The following is a 12,527-nucleotide window of genomic DNA, read 5'->3' as shown; positions in this document are numbered from 1 at the left end:
GTCCCGCCCTTTCCCTAGCAGTTCGCGATAGTGCTCTAGGAACGCTTGACTGATCGTATCGCTGTCATGGATAACTTGGCCGTGATAGTCTATAGCTGTGATTTCGTTCTGCCTTGCGTATCTTTTTTCTTCGCCCAGTGAACGCTTCGTTGGCGCTTCCCCTAACCATAATTTTTCAGCTCGTGCCCGTATTACAGCCCCTCTGTATCTTTCGTTATCTATCAGTTCAAGTTGCGCCTTCACCTCTCTGATAGCATCGGTGAACTTCCCCGGCTGAGCTGTTTCGATGCTTAAAAGAAGTTCAAGCTGCAGCTGCAGTTCCTTTTCTTTTTTCCTTTCGTCATGTCTTAGTGCACAAGCCCTTTCAATGGCGTCCATTTTAACTTCTTGCTTAAAGTTTTCCCAATTTGGTATAATGTCTTTCTGCTCTACGTTTAACAGAACCTTAAAGGGGCCCTGAAAGGCATTTTGAGCACACTAAATGAAGTAGCGCAATCGTTAGATTGGGTCGTCAAGGTCATCTGGGCCAAGTATTACTCTTTTACGCGCAGTGGAAAGCTCACACTTTTGTTGAAAAGTTTGTCGCTTTTTTCTCACCCTTTCCTTCGTGTTTTTGGACGCCGCCATCTTCACATGTCTACATCATCGATTCCCAGATGTTCGTCATGAGCTAGACATCCTGCTATTGGGCGGCTTTTTCACGCACTTCCGGCAAAGAGATGAGTCGTCTGCTCAGCGTCGACTCGCCGGCTGATCTGCCAGCGTAGTGCCGGAGTGCTTGGACATTTTACGACAAACGAAACAAGTGTAAACAAACGCTTAACCGTTCGTATTGAATGCAACACGGCCATAACACGACATGGATATTCTCTTACCGGAGTACGTTCCATAAAGAAAGCGTTGAAGCCCCGTGGCACTTCTTTCGTGCAATCGCAGAGAACGCCCTGAGCCGAATGCCCGGGTTTGACGGATACATTTTTTTTCCACTTCAAAACAATCCAGAGATGCGTTTCGAACGAACCCAACGTCACAACATGCGTTGCAAGTCTGAACCGCGATTGACAGACGATGGGTTGCCTCCTCCTGCCCGTCGTAAACTCGGCACTCACCTCGCGCGCGGTTTGCGGGGACGAACAGCAAGCCACTTAACTCCGGCGCGCAAGCCCAGATTGCTTTTAGCCACGCACACTGCACATGCCCCATGCGAGGTTGAGTCGTACGTCGCTCGAGAAAGATAATCCAGACCATGGGAAGCACTATCCACCCGCAGATGCACAACGTCGCATTTCATCGCGAAACAAAGGCGTCCACAACACACACACCATCGCCTCCTGCAATGCCAAACGCATCTCACACTTCCTAATGAGAGTGAGTGGTACGCCTGCAGTGCCCACATGTCGCGAGGTGGGGCCCCGAGCTGAACCGGGATCACGCAACCGTAACTGACCTCTGGGGCGGTTTGTGCCTTGTTGCCAAGGCAACCGATGTTTGAGATCGTCAAAGAAAGGCGCTCGCTCCAGCGCTAGAAAGCTCAGAGCCGCGCCGGAGCATGTTTTGCCAACGTTGCCGCTCTCCACCACGCGTCGCCCCAAGCTGAACTGTTCACAGGATTGAAGCGTTTTGTGCACGGGTTCTGTATCGCTTTAAAGGTCAACTGCACTCAAATTTCACCTCGGCCAAATTTATTTTTAATGTGTAGTAAGTACCCCCAAATCAGCGGTGACACAAGTGGCAGCCCCGTAAAACGCCTCGTTAATCAGCAGTAAGCGTTTAAAAAAGCTCCGCCGCAGACCACGCTGCACCTGCCGGCGGATCGCGTAAACAGCCATGACGCGCCTGCGACGTTCCAGCCGACGGGGGCTTTTTCCTCTGCTCAGCCACGCAGCCGGAGAACCGGTCGAGCTCGGCTGCGCACGTGCGCGCGTAGAGCTTGCGCGCAGACCTTCTCCCGAGCTGGTGACCGTCCAGCCGGTCGCTGGACGGCTGCAACGTCACTGCGATGGCCGCGCTCTGCTCGGTTTCGGTTTCAAAATCGCCGATTTTTGCTGGCCGCTTGCGGCGTCCACGCGCGTATTTCAGCTGTTGCATTTTGCATGTTGCTTTCTTTTTAAGCAGACTATACGAAAATAGGGTTTTCAAGAGGTCGAAATTTTGAGTGCAGTTGGCCTTTAAAATGTCTTTTTCGCATGGCGCCGGCAGGAATTACCACCAACGCAAAATAAGACCCGGCACCAGCGGGGCCACATCTGATACGGCGCTTTTTGGATAAACAGTGCGCGGTGCATGAAAGGGACCGAGCGCAAGATCCTCCCCAGCGGCTGCGAGTTCGCCGCCGATTAAAAGTCACGTGCTGCACTGCAGCAACGCACACCGCGAAAGGGCAAGGCCAGGACAGCGCACACATGCGGCCAGATTTTTCGTTCGCTTATCCATCCTTGAGCGGAGTGCGGAATTCATGGTGTCAACAAAACTTGCCCGTAGCAGACGGCAGTCGGAGGAGCGTAATGCGGAAGTACGTCACCGCTGACTAGCGCAGCATCATGGGAGGGAGTGCTCGCTCGCCGTCAACAGTTGAAAAGAGGAGGAAACGCGGAGCGACGATAATGCGCGGTTTTTGATTTACGATTTCTCAGCTAATACTCATCGCTTTAACAAAATTCTTGCGGGAGGAGATTGCTAATACATTGTCTTATTTGGTTACATGTACATCCATGCATCGGCGGAAGGTATTTCAGGACCCCTTTAAGTTTTTCTCTTACTTTGCCAACGAACGCATCGTCTTTGAGAAGTTTTGCATTAAATTTCCATAAGGCCCAGTCGAATTTGTGTTTTCTTTTCCCGTACCCCAAATCTAGCATCACTAAACTGTGATCGCTGAAGCTAATGTGTTTAACTTCATAACAACAACAGAAAGGCACCAGACCCGCGGTTACGTATATCCGGTCTAGCCTGGCATGGCTATCTCTTTGAAAGTGGGTGTACTCGATGGGTTTCCCACCCGAGAGTAGACAGCCCACGTCTTCGAAATGTAGATCATGTAACATCCCATTAAGAAACAAAGCACTTGTATCACGGATGGGCGAATTCGACACTCTGTCGGGTGGTTTACAGACGCAGTTGAAATCACCTAACAGGACGACATTTCTTTCGGATTTAAGATAGGGTTCAACACTTTCAAAAAACTGCTTTCTGTCATTAGATCGGGTGGGGGCATACACGCATACAACTCTCCATTTCAAACCGGTAAAATGAAAATCGCACACAATCAGGCGGCCATCGCTGGCCGACACAACGTGCTCAACATCAATGCCGGAAGACTTACTCAGAAATAATGCGCATCCACCGGACGTGCCAACCGCGTGAGATACGCATACATTGTAGAAAGCACTATAAAGCTGCACCATGCGATCCGTTTGCTCTTCGCTTTCGATTTTTGTTTCTTCCACCGCAAGCACGTCAAGGCTGTTATCTACGAGGAGGCGTTTGAGTTGATGCTGCCGCCTTTTCGCTGACAATCCACGCACGTTCAACGTGCCTAGGCGTAGGTTATTCTTCAGATTTAGTGCCATATAAAGGCTAGAGCAAGCGGACCTCACGGTGCTTACCTTTCAGTCGAGGCAGGTAACACCACGCTGGGCATTCGAAACTGTCCTCTCGTGCGTATTGTTCGTTTTTTGGCGCCGGCTGCTGCACATACCTCGGCACCATAAGTTCAGTTCGCCGTATCCTACAAACGACTTGGCCGTCTGTCCGGGCGTGCATGGCGTTCGCAGCTATGGTGGCTGTGACGCCCAGGGTGTCGCGGCGGTTCTTCGGTCTGGAGGTATCGTTGGCTTTGGCTTGAAAGATGGGCGTCGTCCCGGGGCCGATTTTGGCGGAGGCTCGTCCGGAGTCGCGGCCACCGTGCTCAGGCCGTCACTGGTATTTCCTTCATGGTGCCGCTTGGCCGAGGTGTTGCTTGCGCCGGCGTCCTGGTTGTCCATGGGCTCGGGGTCCACCGCGGGTGGAACAGCGCAAGCGGTAGAGGTGTCGTTTTCCGCTTTTCCGTGCTCGTCAGACAGCGGTGGATGTGCAGTTTCAAGCTGATGGTTTTCGTTGCTTCCAGCTTTTCCGGAGGCAGCGCGGTCGTCGTGGAGTTGCTTGGTGGGCGGTGGCACAGTGGGCGTATCCTCCTTCACTGCGAGGGCCATTTCCTCGGCGTCAGCCTCGTCCATAAGCAGCTCTCGCTTGTCTTCGTTGACGGTGCGCGTGGCAGCAGTCGCGTAAGTTTTTACGCATTCAGCCGCTTCGTGTCCAAAGCGGCGGCACGAGGTGCATCGCAGCACGCGACACTCTCGCCTGATGTGGCCTGTACGTTGGCACCGTAGGCAAAGAGGAGCTCTGCCCGGCACCACAACGAGCGCCTTGGCACCGGCAATCCTTAGTTCATGCGGGATGTCCTCGGGCATCACACCAGCATTGAGCCTGAGCACGGCTATACGCGTCATGCTGCACTGGCTTCCGCAGCCTTCCACGCGCCACTTTTCCCGGCTCACCTCGATAATATTGCCGTACGGAGTGAAGGCTGCCCTGATGTCGTCGTCTCGTACATGGTGAAGCATCCAGTGAAGCTTCACACGGACGTCTCGGTTGCCCGGGTTGACAACAACGCATTTCCGTCCTTTCACTTCCATCTCGGTCTCGGTCAGCATTTTCTGCGCGGCCTCCGGTGTCTTGAAAGTTGCAGCCCAAACGTGGTTCATTTGGTACGGTCCAAGAGCGAGCACTTCGCCGAGCAGGCCTCGTTGCAGGAGCGCGTCACGGAAATTTTCGACGTGATAAGGCCGTCCCCTCATATCAGCATGAAAAAAAACTGTGTTTAAAACAACTGGTCCTGTTGGCAGCGATGGCAAAACGATAGCATAATCCTGGGAGTCATCTTCAAACCTGTTACCGCGGCCCGAAGGGCTCGCTGAAAACGCCCCATTGCTGGAGCCAGACATTCTGCGACCGCTCCGCTCGGAAGCCGGAAGTAGAATCCTGAGCTATAGCGGCACTCGGCTGCACAGCGCTTATTTGTGCCACTGATAGTATGCGCGCGTTGATATGCAGATAAAAGAAAGCGGCTAGTGAGGTTCGAACTCACGACCGCTGGTTTACAAGACCAGCGCTCTACCACTGAGCTATAGCGGCACTCGCCTGCACAGCGCTTATTTGTGCCACTGATAGTATGCGCGCGTTGATATGCAGATAAAAGAAAGCCGCTAGTGAGGTTCGAACTCACGACCGCTGGTTTACAAGACCAGCGCTCTACCACTGAGCTATAGCGGCACTCGCCTGCACAGCGCTTATTTGTGCCACTGATAGTATGCGCGCGTTGATATGCAGATAAAAGAAAGCCGCTAGTGAGGTTCGAACTCACGACCGCTGGTTTACAAGACCAGCGCTCTACCACTGAGCTATAGCGGCACTCGCCTGCACAGCGCTTATTTGTGCCACTGATAGTATGCGCGCGTTGATATGCAGATAAAAGAAAGCCGCTAGTGAGGTTCGAACTCACGACCGCTGGTTTACAAGACCAGCGCTCTACCACTGAGCTATAGCGGCACTCGCCTGCACAGCGCTTATTTGTGCCACTGATAGTATGCGCGCGTTGATATGCAGATAAAAGAAAGCCGCTAGTGAGGTTCGAACTCACGACCGCTGGTTTACAAGACCAGCGCTCTACCACTGAGCTATAGCGGCACTCGCCTGCACAGCGCTTATTTGTGCCACTGATAGTATGCGCGCGTTGATATGCAGATAAAAGAAAGCGGCTAGTGAGGTTCGAACTCACGACCGCTGGTTTACAAGACCAGCGCTCTACCACTGAGCTATAGCGGCACTCGCCTGCACAGCGCTTATTTGTGCCACTGATAGTATGCGCGCGTTGATATGCAGATAAAAGAAAGCCGCTAGTGAGGTTCGAACTCACGACCGCTGGTTTACAAGACCAGCGCTCTACCACTGAGCTATAGCGGCACTCGCCTGCACAGCGCTTATTTGTGCCACTGATAGTATGCGCGCGTTGATATGCAGATAAAAGAAAGCCGCTAGTGAGGTTCGAACTCACGACCGCTGGTTTACAAGACCAGCGCTCTACCACTGAGCTATAGCGGCACTCGCCTGCACAGCGCTTATTTGTGCCACTGATAGTATGCGCGCGTTGATATGCAGATAAAAGAAAGCCGCTAGTGAGGTTCGAACTCACGACCGCTGGTTTACAAGACCAGCGCTCTACCACTGAGCTATAGCGGCACTCGCCTGCACAGCGCTTATTTGTGCCACTGATAGTATGCGCGCGTTGATATGCAGATAAAAGAAAGCCGCTAGTGAGGTTCGAACTCACGACCGCTGGTATACAAGACCAGCGCTCTACCACTGAGCTATAGCGGCACTCGCCTGCACAGCGCTTATTTGTGCCACTGATAGTATGCGCGCGTTGATATGCAGATAAAAGAAAGCCGCTAGTGAGGTTCGAACTCACGACCGCTGGTTTACAAGACCAGCGCTCTACCACTGAGCTATAGCGGCACTCGCCTGCACAGCGCTTATTTGTGCCACTGATAGTATGCGCGCGTTGATATGCAGATAAAAGAAAGCCGCTAGTGAGGTTCGAACTCACGACCGCTGGTTTACAAGACCAGCGCTCTACCACTGAGCTATAGCGGCTTTTTTTTTTTCTTTATTGCCACACTCTGACAGAGAACAAGCACACAAAGCAAGGAAAACAGGTACACAAAGCTGTAACATACACTGATAAAACTGCTAACAGTCTTTTGCTAGCAGGAAATGGCTAAAACTGCTTGAGGTTTGTCAGCGACTCCATTACTGGAAGCCATTCCGGGGGGTCAGGCTGAGTCTTCCAAACCTCTACAATCAAACGAACAGTTTCTCCAAAGTATTCCTTGGAACGCTTAGCATCAACATCGCGGTGGCGTATAGCCATGCGAGATTTCCAAATGCCGTGCAGAGCCAAAACCATCACCACATCATACGGCAACCCGCCGTCATTCTCGATGGGTATAAACCTGATTCCGTAGGCGTCTAGAGGGAAATCTTTCTTCAAAGTCCTCTGAAGCACGTCCCAAAAAAAGACCCCATCCCAACATTCTAAAAACACGTGTTCTACTGTCTCCGGCTTTTTGCACGGATAACAGTCAACCCCCCACGGAACGTACAGTCCTTTCTCTTTTTGCCACGTTTTGACTGGTAGGACACCCGCGTGGAGCTTAAAAAAGAACGTTTTAACCCATGGCGGTACCGCCATAGATTTCACGCGTTTAAGCACATCCTGGCCTGGCCCTGCACGGTACATTGAGCGGTACAGTGGAACTGGAAATACAGAGTCAACGAGATCATTATACAATTTTTTCCGCGTTACGCTACATAGGTATTCCATCGTGAAGCGGGCACGCAAAAACTGGGTCGCTTGAACAACTTCGCGGAAGTATCCCTTCATTGTCAAGACAGGGAAACGTGCTGACGCTATAACAAAATCGGGTAACACCACAGACAACTTCATTTGGCAAACAGTACGCAAAAAGGGGTCTTGTACATCCCGAAGGAAGAGAAAACGATTGACAACCTGTCGTAAAAACAAATGAGACAAGGAAAGGCCCCCGCTACGCACGCGCCGAAACAAGTTCGTTCGACTTGTTTTTTCCCACGTGGAGTCCCAAATTAACACGGCGAAAACCCGGTGCAACGCCTGCACATGCGCACGCGAACAGTGTAACACCTGGAGCACGTACCATATTTTACTTATTAAGAACACATTGCAGACTGAGCCTCTTGCAAAAATGGAGAGCCCAGTGCCTTGCCATTTTTCTGCTCTATCGCGCAATTCAGCTGTCTGTCTGCGCCAATAGGGATCACTGTCCTCGTAGTTTTCGAGAGGCACACCTAAGTATTTGGTTGGCGTCGTCTGCCAGCTTATGTTTTCAAACACCTCCGGGGCTTCTTCCCATTGGCCGTGCCAGAAACCTAAACATTTTTGCCAGTTCACACTGCTGGCACTGTATTTACAAAAGGCCTTTAGTGTCTTTACAGCTTCGCTTATGCTGCTTTTATCAATAAAGAAAAGTGCAATGTCGTCGGCATAGGCCAACACACGCACCTCACACGACTGTAGTCGAAAGCCGTTGATGGTTTTGCTTCCAATAACACTCAAACAAAACGCTTCTACATATACACAGAAAAGCAATGGGGACAATGGGCAACCCTGACGTACGCCACGTTGAACCTGCACTGCTTTGCTGAGCGACTTGTTCACAACGAGGCTAGTTGAACACCCACTATACGCCATGCGCACTCCTTGAAGAATAACAGCCCCTACATTTATATGCTCTAACATGGCTATAAGGAGCTCGTGTGATACCTGATCGAACGCCTTCTCCAGGTCTACCTGGAGCATTGCTAGAGAACCTTGAGTGCTGTCGCAACACTCAAGAACACTTCGAGCAGTATGAATGTTCGTTACTATCGACCGCCCCTTTATACCGCATGTTTGATGCGGTCCAACGATGTCCCTAATAACAGTCTGCAAACGACTCGCCAGAATTTTCATTAAAATCTTATAGTCTACATTAGTGAGACTGATTGGGCGATACCCAGATACAGCTCGGAGTTTGGCGTCATCATCTGACTTAGGAATAAAAATGGTGTGCGACTCATGAAAAGACGGTGGCAGCACACCATTCTGATACGCCTCAGCGTATAACGTACACAACACTGGACTTAGGCACTCTTTAAACTTTTTATAGAATGCAGCGCTTAGCCCATCGGGGCCAGGCGTCTTTCCCGGGCTCAACTCCTCTATAGCTTTTCTTACTTCATTCTCCGTTATGTCTGTTTCGAGCAGTGCTGACATCTCTTTGTTTAGGCATGGTAACAATCTCAAAAATTCATCCTTAAACGCCACGACATCAATAGCGTGACGTGCAAACAGCTTGTCGTAAAAGTTACAAAAACAGCGTTCTATGCTGGCTTGATCCTTGTACAAGACGCCTTCGCTTTCTATTTCCGCTATCGCATTTCTGCGAGCGTACTTTTTCTCGGAGCATAAGGCTCTTTTGGTCGGCGCCTCTCCCAGCAGCATCTTTTCTGCTCTTGCGCGAACAAGCGCGCCATGATATTTGCCCTGATCTAAGACCTCGAGCTGTGCTTTAACATTCTTTATGTCATCTCTGCACGTCCCCGGCGATCTACATTCTGCTACAATAAGAGCGTCGAGATTACTTCGTAGCGTGGCTTCTTTCTTTTTCTCGTCGCTCTTCATTAGAGAAGAACGTTCAAGGCCTTTTAGCTTAACTTCTTGTTTGAACAGCTCCCACTTCCGACTGAAGGTCGTCACGTCTGAGCTGCTAAACGAGGTCCGTGCGCATGCGTCAACGGCCTCGACGAATTCATCATCTTGCAGAAGTTTGTTGTTCATTTTCCACAAACCCCAGGAGAACGCGTTTCCACGTTTAGCGGCCCTGCCTAGTGTTAACGACACCAGACAATGGTCGCTAAATGAAACAGGGGTCACTTCGTATTTGTCACATTCACGTACGAGTTCCACGGAAAGATACACCCTGTCGAGCCGCGCATGACTATTGCCCTGAAAGTGTGTATAGCGAACGGTGCCTGCATTGCTCATGCTATCACCTGCATCTTCCAGGGCGCAGCCGGCTACTATCTCATTCAGTACCACCGTACTGGCGTCTCTGAAATTGGTCGTGCTGCTTTTGTCGCGCGCTGAGCAAACACAATTATAATCGCCCATTAAAATTAAGAGCCGTTCCGTCTCACACCATGGACGCATTTCTTCAAAGAAAGCCTTCCTTTCGGCTGTATTGGTGGGCCCGTAGACACACATTACACGCCATTCATTGGAACAATACTCCAAGTCGCACACAACATACCGCCCCGTTTCCGAGGCGGTGACAGTCTTTAGAGCGGCCCCTAAGCTTCTCCGAATTAGAAGTGCGCAACCCGCAGAAAACCCGACCGCATGCGACACGCACACATCATAGCGCGCAATAAAGGGCCGCACCATACGATCCGTCTGGTCCTCCCTCCCAACTTTGGTCTCTTGCAAGGCCACGATGTCCAAATCCTCATCTGTTACGAGTCGATACACCTGATTTTGACGTCTCCGATCCGAAAATCCCCTGACGTTAAGCGTGGCGATGCGCATTGGTTTGCTCAAGTAAACCATGTTTTAGGAGGGAGCTAGACTTATCGCACAACACTTACATTCATGCAGCACGAAAAAGAACGACGCTTCATCAACTGCAAACATCCCATACACGCTCCAAAATCCCGCACTTATAAAACATTCGTATGGCCTGCGGGATTCACGGCCGCTGCAATACACACTGCCACCCTCCCCCCAGCCAAACCTAAAGCTCAAAGCATAAGCATCAGGAACACAATACCCCCTCCAAAAATACTGCCTTGACCCAACTACACTGTTGCGTTTAGTTCGTTGGCGATTCAAGACAGCAGCGCAACAACAAACACTGAGGAACAGGATGGCGACTACCTTTCGTAGAGACGTGCTGGCTAGGAGGGCGGAGCCGAAGTTTTCGTTCGGTCTGGTGGGACGTTGGGCTTCGGCTTGAAGCTCGGACGTCTCACTGAAACCGCCTTAGCCGGGGGCTCCTCGCTGCTGGTGAGTCCGTCACCCTGCTCTGTGTCGTTGCTTTCTCGTTGTCGCTTTGCCACGGCCCCACTCAGGTCCATTTGCACGGCTTCGGCTGCTAGAGCCGACACCTCCGTCGTTCCCTGACTGGCCGCTCCGGTTCCGTTGTCCTCGTTCGACGAGACGTGAGGGGGAGGCGTCGTCGGCTCGACCGGCTGCTCCTTTTCAGGAACGCGCTGGCCAGCCTCGGCCTCGACCCGCCCCGCCGACGTCGACTCCTTCACCGCCTTGTCGGCTACTCCTGCAGCTGTCTCCTCCGCTTCTGCCTCGTCCATGAGGTTTTCGCGGAGGTCGTCCTCCCTCGCTGGACCAGTGACGCTGGCATAGGACTTAACGCAGGCGCTTGCATCATGCCCGAAGCGACGGCACGAAGAACACTTCGGAACCTTGCATTCTCGCCTGACGTGCCCCTTGAGGTTGCAACGTAAGCACTGCGGGGCCCTTCCGGCGACGACGACGAGGGCCTTGTCACCCGCCACACGAAGTTCGTGCGGCAGGTCGTCGATGGTCACGCCCGCCTTCAACTTGAGGGTCACCGTACGAAGTGTCGAGCCCTTGTCTTGGATGCCTTCGACGCGCCACCGCTCCCTGCGCACCTCGCCGACACTCCCGTAGGGCGCCAGCGCAGCGCGAACGGCGTCGTCCGGCACGTTGTGCAGCAGCCAGTGAAGCTTGAGGCGGGCTTCTTGATTAGACGGGTCGATAACAAGGCACCGACGATCCTTCACCTTGATATCAGCGAGCGCAGAAATTTTCTTTACACCCTCCGCCGACTTGAACGTCACTGCCCAAACGTGACTCATCTGGTACGCCCCCAACGCCACGACGTCGGGGAGCAGTTCCAGACGAGCCAAAACGTCCCGAAAGTCCTCAACGCGGTAAGGCCGGGCACGCATGTCGGCATGAAGAAAAACCGTGTTTAAAACCGACTGACCTGAAGGAAACTGTGGCAAAAGTACTTGGTAATCATCAGCGTCCTGGGCATATATCCTGTTACCGCGGGCCGAAAGGCCCGCTGAAGCCGCTCCTTGGGCGGAGCTCGACATTCTGCGACCGCACGCTAGCGCTACCGGAAGCAGAATCCTGAGCTATAGCGGCACTCGCCTGCACAGCGCTTATTTGTGCCACTGATAGTATGCGCGCGTTGATATGCAGATAAAAGAAAGCCGCTAGTGAGGTTCGAACTCACGACCGCTGGTTTACAAGACCAGCGCTCTACCACTGAGCTATAGCGGCACTCGGCTGCACAGCGCTTATTTGTGCCACTGATAGTATGCGCGCGTTGATATGCAGATAAAAGAAAGCCGCTAGTGAGGTTCGAACTCACGACCGCTGGTTTACAAGACCAGCGCTCTACCACTGAGCTATAGCGGCACTCGGCTGCACAGCGCTTATTTGTGCCACTGATAGTATGCGCGCGTTGATATGCAGATAAAAGAAAGCCGCTAGTGAGGTTCGAACTCACGACCGCTGGTTTACAAGACCAGCGCTCTACCACTGAGCTATAGCGGCACTCGGCTGCACAGCGCTTATTTGTGCCACTGATAGTATGCGCGCGTTGATATGCAGATAAAAGAAAGCCGCTAGTGAGGTCCGAACTCACAACCGCTGGTTTACAAGACCAGCGCTCTACCACTGAGCTATAGCGGCACTCGGCTGCACAGCGCTTATTTGTGCCACTGATAGTATGCGCGCGTTGATATGCAGATAAAAGAAAGCCGCTAGTGAGGTTCGAACTCACGACCGCTGGTTTACAAGACCAGCGCTCTACCACTGAGCTATAGCGGCACTCGCCTGCACAGCGCTTATTTGTGCCACT

General features: G+C 52.2%; 2 protein-coding genes and 17 non-coding genes across 19 annotated transcripts; all 19 read right to left on the bottom strand.

Annotated features, from left to right (window-relative positions):
- Window positions 1-2,817: 2,817 nt before the first annotated feature.
- On the bottom strand, window positions 2,818-4,990 carry LOC144169632 (uncharacterized). Its single transcript, XM_077698891.1, has one exon. It carries the CDS (start codon window positions 4,980-4,982, stop codon window positions 3,774-3,776), a length of 1,209 nt encoding a protein of 402 aa, XP_077555017.1. The 5' UTR covers window positions 4,983-4,990; the 3' UTR covers window positions 2,818-3,773.
- Window positions 4,991-5,100: 110 nt separating this feature from the next.
- On the bottom strand, window positions 5,101-5,172 carry Trnat-ugu (transfer RNA threonine (anticodon UGU)). Its single transcript has one exon. It is a non-coding gene; the product is annotated as a tRNA-Thr (tRNA).
- Window positions 5,173-5,238: 66 nt separating this feature from the next.
- Trnat-ugu (transfer RNA threonine (anticodon UGU)) lies at window positions 5,239-5,310 on the bottom strand. The gene has a single exon. It is a non-coding gene; the product is annotated as a tRNA-Thr (tRNA).
- A 66-nt stretch (window positions 5,311-5,376) lies between these two features.
- On the bottom strand, window positions 5,377-5,448 carry Trnat-ugu (transfer RNA threonine (anticodon UGU)). The gene has a single exon. It is a non-coding gene; the product is annotated as a tRNA-Thr (tRNA).
- Window positions 5,449-5,514: 66 nt separating this feature from the next.
- Window positions 5,515-5,586, bottom strand: Trnat-ugu (transfer RNA threonine (anticodon UGU)). The gene has a single exon. It is a non-coding gene; the product is annotated as a tRNA-Thr (tRNA).
- A 66-nt stretch (window positions 5,587-5,652) lies between these two features.
- Trnat-ugu (transfer RNA threonine (anticodon UGU)) lies at window positions 5,653-5,724 on the bottom strand. Its single transcript has one exon. It is a non-coding gene; the product is annotated as a tRNA-Thr (tRNA).
- Window positions 5,725-5,790: 66 nt separating this feature from the next.
- Trnat-ugu (transfer RNA threonine (anticodon UGU)) lies at window positions 5,791-5,862 on the bottom strand. The gene has a single exon. It is a non-coding gene; the product is annotated as a tRNA-Thr (tRNA).
- Window positions 5,863-5,928: 66 nt separating this feature from the next.
- On the bottom strand, window positions 5,929-6,000 carry Trnat-ugu (transfer RNA threonine (anticodon UGU)). The gene has a single exon. It is a non-coding gene; the product is annotated as a tRNA-Thr (tRNA).
- A 66-nt stretch (window positions 6,001-6,066) lies between these two features.
- Window positions 6,067-6,138, bottom strand: Trnat-ugu (transfer RNA threonine (anticodon UGU)). Its single transcript has one exon. It is a non-coding gene; the product is annotated as a tRNA-Thr (tRNA).
- Window positions 6,139-6,204: 66 nt separating this feature from the next.
- Trnat-ugu (transfer RNA threonine (anticodon UGU)) lies at window positions 6,205-6,276 on the bottom strand. Its single transcript has one exon. It is a non-coding gene; the product is annotated as a tRNA-Thr (tRNA).
- A 66-nt stretch (window positions 6,277-6,342) lies between these two features.
- Window positions 6,343-6,414, bottom strand: Trnat-ugu (transfer RNA threonine (anticodon UGU)). The gene has a single exon. It is a non-coding gene; the product is annotated as a tRNA-Thr (tRNA).
- Window positions 6,415-6,480: 66 nt separating this feature from the next.
- Trnat-ugu (transfer RNA threonine (anticodon UGU)) lies at window positions 6,481-6,552 on the bottom strand. Its single transcript has one exon. It is a non-coding gene; the product is annotated as a tRNA-Thr (tRNA).
- Window positions 6,553-6,618: 66 nt separating this feature from the next.
- Window positions 6,619-6,690, bottom strand: Trnat-ugu (transfer RNA threonine (anticodon UGU)). The gene has a single exon. It is a non-coding gene; the product is annotated as a tRNA-Thr (tRNA).
- Window positions 6,691-6,697: 7 nt separating this feature from the next.
- LOC144145720 (uncharacterized) lies at window positions 6,698-11,765 on the bottom strand. The gene has a single exon (XM_077677418.1). It carries the CDS (start codon window positions 11,752-11,754, stop codon window positions 10,570-10,572), a length of 1,185 nt encoding a protein of 394 aa, XP_077533544.1. The 5' UTR covers window positions 11,755-11,765; the 3' UTR covers window positions 6,698-10,569.
- Window positions 11,766-11,872: 107 nt separating this feature from the next.
- Window positions 11,873-11,944, bottom strand: Trnat-ugu (transfer RNA threonine (anticodon UGU)). Its single transcript has one exon. It is a non-coding gene; the product is annotated as a tRNA-Thr (tRNA).
- Window positions 11,945-12,010: 66 nt separating this feature from the next.
- Window positions 12,011-12,082, bottom strand: Trnat-ugu (transfer RNA threonine (anticodon UGU)). The gene has a single exon. It is a non-coding gene; the product is annotated as a tRNA-Thr (tRNA).
- Window positions 12,083-12,148: 66 nt separating this feature from the next.
- Window positions 12,149-12,220, bottom strand: Trnat-ugu (transfer RNA threonine (anticodon UGU)). Its single transcript has one exon. It is a non-coding gene; the product is annotated as a tRNA-Thr (tRNA).
- Window positions 12,221-12,286: 66 nt separating this feature from the next.
- Window positions 12,287-12,358, bottom strand: Trnat-ugu (transfer RNA threonine (anticodon UGU)). Its single transcript has one exon. It is a non-coding gene; the product is annotated as a tRNA-Thr (tRNA).
- A 66-nt stretch (window positions 12,359-12,424) lies between these two features.
- Trnat-ugu (transfer RNA threonine (anticodon UGU)) lies at window positions 12,425-12,496 on the bottom strand. Its single transcript has one exon. It is a non-coding gene; the product is annotated as a tRNA-Thr (tRNA).
- Window positions 12,497-12,527: the final 31 nt, after the last annotated feature.

The sequence above is a fragment of the Haemaphysalis longicornis genome, unplaced genomic scaffold (genome assembly GCF_048455015.1).
Source record: "Haemaphysalis longicornis isolate Haplotype H1 unplaced genomic scaffold, Haemaphysalis longicornis Haplotype H1 scaffold_1, whole genome shotgun sequence".
Lineage (NCBI taxonomy): Eukaryota > Metazoa > Arthropoda > Arachnida > Ixodida > Ixodidae > Haemaphysalis > Haemaphysalis longicornis.
The sequence above is the reverse complement of the archived record's forward strand: the minus strand, read 5'-3'. Positions and strand labels throughout refer to the sequence as shown.

What these genes read in the sequence shown, in the direction of transcription:
- LOC144145720 (XM_077677418.1), bottom strand. Translation starts at nt 11,754, where the DNA reads ATGTCGAGCTCCGCCCAAGGAGCGGCTTCAGCGGGCCTTTCGGCCCGC.
- LOC144169632 (XM_077698891.1), bottom strand. Translation starts at nt 4,982, where the DNA reads ATGTCTGGCTCCAGCAATGGGGCGTTTTCAGCGAGCCCTTCGGGCCGC.